Source organism: Populus alba, chromosome 15 (genome assembly GCF_005239225.2).
Source record: "Populus alba chromosome 15, ASM523922v2, whole genome shotgun sequence".
NCBI classification, from domain to species: Eukaryota; Viridiplantae; Streptophyta; class Magnoliopsida; order Malpighiales; family Salicaceae; genus Populus; species Populus alba.
Window position 1 is genome coordinate 4113901 of NC_133298.1, and position 7174 is coordinate 4121074.

The following is a 7174-nucleotide window of genomic DNA, read 5'->3' on the forward strand; positions in this document are numbered from 1 at the left end:
GGTTTTGAATGTGATAATAGTTATTTTTTAAAATGTTTTTATTTTAAAATATATAATAATAATATTATATTATAAAAATTATATATGGTATATCAAAATAATTTAAAAATATAAAAATAATATATTAATTTAAAATAAAAAAAATTTCTTTTTTAAAAATATTTTTCAACACAGTGCCAAACACTGCTGCCTTAAGAAATAGTAAAAGAGAAAGATCATCAAGAGAGAGAGAGAGAGAGAGAGAGAGAGAGAGAGAGAGAGTCGCCCTTGCATTCTTGACTTTGTTTCTTGTATTGTTAGGTTAGGTTTTCTTCTTCAAGAGGGCAAACAAATGGGGAGAGGAAAGGTGGTCCTGGAGAGGATTGAAAACAAGATCAGTCGTCAAGTAACTTTCTCCAAAAGAAGAAATGGTTTGCTCAAAAAAGCTTATGAACTCTCTCTTCTTTGTGATGCTGAGGTTGCTCTTATCATCTTCTCTAGCCGAGGCAAGCTTTTTGAGTTTTGTAGCAGTACTGAGTAAGCTTATATACCACCCTTTTCATTCTCTCTTTCCTTTTCCTTTTTGCATTGATCTATATATGCGGGCGTGTGTCTCCTTCTCTCGTACGTCCTAGCCATTCTTGCTTCAAAATATTCAACATCTTTCCCATAAATTCGTTAACCAAATTTAAGCACCATTATTTGGGAGAAAGGAAGTAAGAAAATGAGACGAGCATCTTCTTCTTCTTCTACCTCCTTTTTTTATTTTAATTCTTGAATTGCGGTTTAGAGGAGTGTACTTAATTCCCAACGGGATCTTGACACGTTTGATGTTTTTTTGTATTTTTTAATAATCCCTCTACAGATCTTTGGGTCAACTCAGACTGACAGTTTAATTTATGGGGGGATATCTAGGGTTTTTATCTGTCTTTTTTACTCCTCTTAGACATGTCCAGGTGGATTCAAAACGAACAGTTCATTAAAGAGTCAAACCATGTTACTTTTCTTCATTTATGACGTGCTTGATCTTTGTTCAAGAATCAAGCCAATATATATTGTGCTCTCTAGCGGGGCACCTCAAATCCTTGTTGAGGTGAACCAAGAAGGCCTTAATGTGATCATGTCATGACCTTATCACTCTTGTGGGATTGGTAGAAAGTGAGATTTTCTATATAGCCTGGCTAAGAACAGATCACCACCATCCTAGTTTTAGTCATGTATTTGCTTTGATTTTCTCCTATCCTTCTGCGGGTGATGTTTCTCTTTATTTTTTTTAGATGTCGTTTTTATTATTATTATAATTTAATTTAATATTTTACTGTTTCTTTCTTTTAATCAGCATTAACAAGACCCTCCAGCGGTACCAGCAATGTTGCTACAGCACAGAAGGCACCAATATTCCCGAGGATGGGTCGCAGGTTTTGTTTTTAGTTATCTCAAGTTCTTAAACTAAATCGATATTTCTAGTTTCCTGATAAATACAGTTTGATTCCCATTTGAATGAATTTCCTTGTTTATAAAATTATTAGCCCTCCTGACTGATTTCAAATTTATTTTTATTTTTACAATTTTTAAGCTCATCATGTGCTAGATAATAAGAGGGTTCATTAATTTCTTATTTTAAATGCATTAATTTGTTCTCTTTTTGTTGGTCAAATACTGCAGGCCTTATACCAAGAGGTCTCAAGGTTAAGGGCAAGATGTGAGAGTCTTCAGCGCTCTCAAAGGTTATCTCAATTTTTAATTAATCTCTTTACTTATTTTTTAAAAAACCCTAATTTAAAATTAAAATGCAACTAAGAATCAGCAATGGCAGAGCTAATTAACCTTGTTTCTAGGGGGAGTGGGGAAGTAAATTTCTCTTTCCTATGACTATTGAGGGTTTTGACTTGAGGTCCTCTTCAACCTCCATTAAATAATATTTTTATTTGGTTTCGATTTAAATTTAACGTGTAAATAATACCTTAATTAAATAATATATTCTGATTAATTAATAAATTTTCATGGTCTACAGATACTATATCGAGGTTGTAAATTATACCATGTTATTTTTTAACACGCTATAGCAAATTAGAGTCTGATACATGCATGTTTCTTTTCAAGGAATTTTCTTGGAGAAGAACTTGAACCACTTACGGTGAAAGAGTTGAAGAAGATTGAGAAACAGCTGGACAAAACTCTCTCAGAAGCTAGGAAAAGGAAGGTACACACACACACGCGCGCGCACACACATTATGGTTAAATTCAAGGATTTTGTAGAATTTCTTATCAATACTAAAAGCTAATGTTTCAAGTGCAAGCTGCTAGCTTCAGGATTTGATCCATTAATTTTTGGCATTAGAGAATCAGATGTTTTAGAATGAATTTCCCATTTCAATTCTCTTTAATTCTACTACTAGCCACTAGCACTGATTTGGAGTCCATGACCAGCCTAAATGCTTACAGGCTTTAGATTTGATTCTCATTTTATGATCCTTTCGCTAGAACCACGTCTTTTAAAGACATATTTCTGATAAATCCAACCTCTTGTTCAAATTTTCTCAGCCTTCAGGGAGCTGGACTCAATTTCTATATACAGACCATTGTAAAATTTTGTCGTATTGCCTAGTACTTGTTAGGATTATGTAACAAAATACACTTCATGCTGATGGTGGAGTAGCTACAGAAACATCAGAACTATTAATGTTGCGTTATCAAACCCATACCTAGTCTTCTACCTATAGTTTACTCTCTTTATCCCGTTTCTGAGGTTTTGTCTCTTGGATCTATTCTTTATAATAATAAAGAAGGATGGTAAAATTGATGCAGATAATCATAAAAATGTTTAATTTCTTCTCATCAATGCAGACGCAACTGATGTTTGATAGGCTGGAAGAGTTACGCAAAAGGGTAAGACTGCATTACCAATTTGCTGCCACCAATTGCTACATAAATCTATGGCAGCTTTAATAGTCTTTGCATATTTTTTACCCTCCATGACTATTTCGGAGAGTACTATATATCCCAATCAAACTGAAGAAAATGTTTAATGTAGTTATACCTGACCTGGTTAATATGAAGTTACACTGAATCATTGTTACAATCTAATCAATTTTATTTTCCAAAATATCAGATTTATGGTTAATATGTGTTAGAAACAAATTAGCGGTGAAAGGTAGAAATGGAAGCATGGTGTAACTCATATCTCCTTCATATCATATATTACTCTCATAAAAAAAAAGTCTAATGAACTTGGACTTAGATTACAACACTCTGATCAACTCATATATTTATATTAGTGTAGGGATAATTCAAGAGACTCAAAGAATATGCATTCATGCACTCTACAATAAGTGAAAGAATTTCTCGGATGTAGACTTCAAAATTAATTCCATGTACTGGCATGCAGGAGCAAGATCTTAAAGAAAAAAACCAACAGCTCTGGATTAAGGTATTTTTTTCTTCAATTCACACCATTCATAAATAATGTACTTGTGTATGATGGAAATGCATGGAAGCTGTTTGGTTTCTTCAAAAGAAGGAGAGGGATTAAGCTGCTTAAGCTGCTGATCATGGTGGAAATTTCAGCTGGAGGAAGCTCAGCGTCTTCCAGCTATTCATGGTGTAGGAGATCCTAGCAAGGGAGATGGAAATAGGCAGAGTATGATGCACCCTTCCAAATTCAACTACGTTGAACCTCAACCCAGTTTACAAATGGATCAGTATGCTTTCTTTCTCCTTCCTTTTTTACTTACTTTTTCTTCACTTAACCTAATTATTTTTTTTGCATACAAAACTGTTTCTTGTCAAACAGGCACCAACAATTTGTTTCCCAGGAACAAGGCTAATTTGATTACAGGACTAGTATTCGAGGCAAGAATAAGTACCCCACTCCAAAATGGTTCCCATGAAGTATAAATTCTTCAACACGTACAAGTGTTTCTGATGAAATATTGGGTTCCAAGATATGTTCCTAAATTGTTGATGTGTGATGAACATGAACATGTAGTGCCCAAAGCAATGACATATTGTTAACCCATATTGCCGTAAATTTTTCAATGCAATAATCTTGATTTTATGATTTGAGTTAGGAGTATGAAATGTTAATCTATATTGCCATCAATTTTTTTAATTTAATTTTAGATAGTTTTTTTTTTTCAATTTCAATTTTCAAGATTAGATTTATTAAATATTATTCTTTTAAAAATTTAGCTCAACCTCACGACCTGGATCATGAATTTGTCTTATTAGTTCAAATTGACTCGTTTTTTTTTTGTTATATTTCAATTTTTTTCTGCTTATTTTAGAAATTGAATTTCATAATTCTTTTTTTTTTTTCAGCAAGCATTCTTTTTCTATAGATCATTGTTATTATATTTTCTCTTTAGATTTAGTATATTTACTTTCATTGCTTTTTTCTTATCTTATAATTAAATTAAATCATTTTATTAGATACAATAGGGTCTCATAACTTAAGTCATGAGTTTTTATTTAATTTTTTTTTTAAAACACGCTAATAATACTTAAACATCGCTTTTTTAAGTTAAAAAAAATCAACCCGAACTATTGCAAACTACGAATTACCTATCTAGTATCATCTACAACTGCATATCCATCCTAACATAACACTCAACATGTTGACATGCAATATTAAGAAAATCACATAGATTTTTTGAAATTCTTTATTGGAATGAAGAACATGCAGCACGGTTGTATATATATAAAAGCTAGCTCTCATTGTTTCGTTGAGTCTTGTTGAAGACATGAGAACAACTGCAAGAATCTTGCTTCGTGTTCCAAGTCAAAACATCTTTAAAATGACCTGTAAAGCAACCATATTCAAGTTGGATTCCTCTTACTCTATTATTGGTTGCGGGATGGTGTCTTCAGCATCATTTTATTGCTAGCAGAATCGGATTAATGACTCCAAATTAGACAAGATTGCTTTATCTTTTTTCTAAATTGCAACCCTCAATATTTATTTGATCCTTCAATACTTTTCAACAAAAATAAATTAAAGAGTAAAATCAAGTTATTTACAAAATTATTAAACATGATTTGATGGTTGATTTAGTATAAAACTTGATCATGGATTGGGTGAGTTTTAAGTCAATTAATTTTTTTAAAAAAATCAAAACAATATTATTTTTTAAAAAATCATTGAGTTAATTTTTAACTGACTTAAATAATATCAGCTCTAAAATTGTTTTTTTTTTTAAAACCTAATATGAGTGTAGACAAAGTTTAATAACAATGGTTGATTCTCAACAAGAATCCTATGAAGGTCGGACCACCAGCGCATATGCTCATTTCAATTGCGACTATTGTCTCTGTCTCTCTTCTCGTCTTTTCAAGGTACGATCTTTTTAATTCTTCCATCATCAAAATCCCACTTTAAGTATATAGAGAAAGATGAATATTTGATTAGATGGATGAAAATTAGGCTGACATTAAATTAAATGGTTTTAATTTTTAATTTATTTTGTAATAAAGAGTATTTTGAGTCGGTTTATGTTAATCGAGAGTAAATCTTTATCGAGAATAGTTAATTCTTTACTTTATCTAATTTCAAGAACGCATCTTCTACATCAGCACAAAACATTGGGTGCTTATCTCATGGTTTATCATGAAATATCTCAACATTAAAGCAAGCTTGAGTCAAGGCAACGAATATAATAAGAGGAGAAATTAAAAGAGGGAGATGATTTCTATTTTAAGTTCATCGATCTTGAGCCCATTGGCCTAAGATCCAAGATATATACATAAATTAGGAGTGTTTTCAATGTGCAACTGGTGAAGGAGACACAAAAATATTTTGCCTCCACTTCCCTGTGATTGATTCTAGGGCTTTTTAATTAGCAAATGAAAGGGGTGATTCCAACCATAGGTTACTTTAAACTTGAACATCAAATCTCAAGCTTGCTTGACTAATCACTACAAAACTAATTAAAAATTATGGTTATCAGATTCATTTTGGGGTTTTATTATTATTATTATTATTATTTATAAGTTATAAAATGATGATGACGATTATGATAAATGCAATTGCTCAATAATTTAATCACTAAAAATCTCTCGACATAGTTTTGTGTTTTTTTTTATTAATTTAGTCACGAAATTTTTTTTTTATTATTATGTTTTTTTGATTTGTTGGCTTGTATTACACTTTGAAGTATTGACTAGATAATAAATTAATCCACACAACCACAAAAGTGTGCTGTACTACTTGAGACGTGGAATAATCAATTATATAGTCGTAGTTCAACGCATCCCCCTTCATAAATTATGATTATATATATATATATATATAAACCCGTGGTTTTTTAAGTATAATTATGACCTTTTGATTTTGTGTTATTGTTTGTTTTTTAAGTATAATTATGACCTTTTGATCTATGTAAAGATCTTGTATATCTAAAAAAAGACCGATACTATCAAATTTAAAATTGATAACTTTTTTTAATCAATAAAATTCTATATCTTTTGTGATTTTTAATGTCTTTCTAACTTCTGCTTGTATCATCGACACTTGCTAGAGGGTTGTCTTGCATCACAGATAAAAATATTAGTTACCCTACATTTTAATGATTTCTTTAAATAAATTCTGATTATATATATATATATATATATATATTTATTTATTTTTTTATGCATTGAGAAGCTTTAATTCTTACCATCCCTCGATTAGGTCCCTACAAATCACTAAGTATTTTCAAGTTGGAGCACCGCTTTCATCAATTTTAATAAAAAAAAATCATGCCAATGCTTATTTTTATTTATTTTTTTATTAATTTAGGTATCTGAATTAACTTATATATACTTTAACTAATCCCACGAATCTTAAAATTAATGATTATATAAATATCTAGGTGATCGCAACTACACTTTCAAACACTTTTAAATTCATAAAATAAATTTTTATTTTTATTTTCATAATTAAATATATTTATATTTATATTTATATTATATGGTTTCGAAATAAAAACCAAATGTTACCATGAGAACCCTCATCAAGGGATAAAGGAAATATGAGATCCCAGTTTCAATAATTATATCGTAAAAATTAAATATTGATGCATAATTACTATTTAGCTACATCACTTGAGATAATAATTTCCTTGGAGGAAACCTGTACATACAAAAAACCACAGCTTCTGCCACCCATGTATTTTTAAAACCATTAGCGGACGGCTGCAAACTCTTGTGCGCCAACAAA

General features: G+C 30.7%; 1 protein-coding gene across 1 annotated transcript; it reads left to right on the top strand.

Annotated features, from left to right (window-relative positions):
- The first annotated feature begins 230 nt into the window (after window positions 1-230).
- LOC118056385 (agamous-like MADS-box protein MADS3) lies at window positions 231-4057 on the top strand. The gene is made up of 8 exons (XM_035068574.2): window positions 231-516; window positions 1319-1397; window positions 1645-1706; window positions 2083-2182; window positions 2827-2868; window positions 3368-3409; window positions 3547-3680; window positions 3773-4057. The coding sequence occupies exons 1-8, from the start codon at window positions 332-334 to the stop codon at window positions 3804-3806; spliced, it is 678 nt and encodes a 225-aa protein (XP_034924465.1). The 5' UTR covers window positions 231-331; the 3' UTR covers window positions 3807-4057.
- Window positions 4058-7174: the final 3117 nt, after the last annotated feature.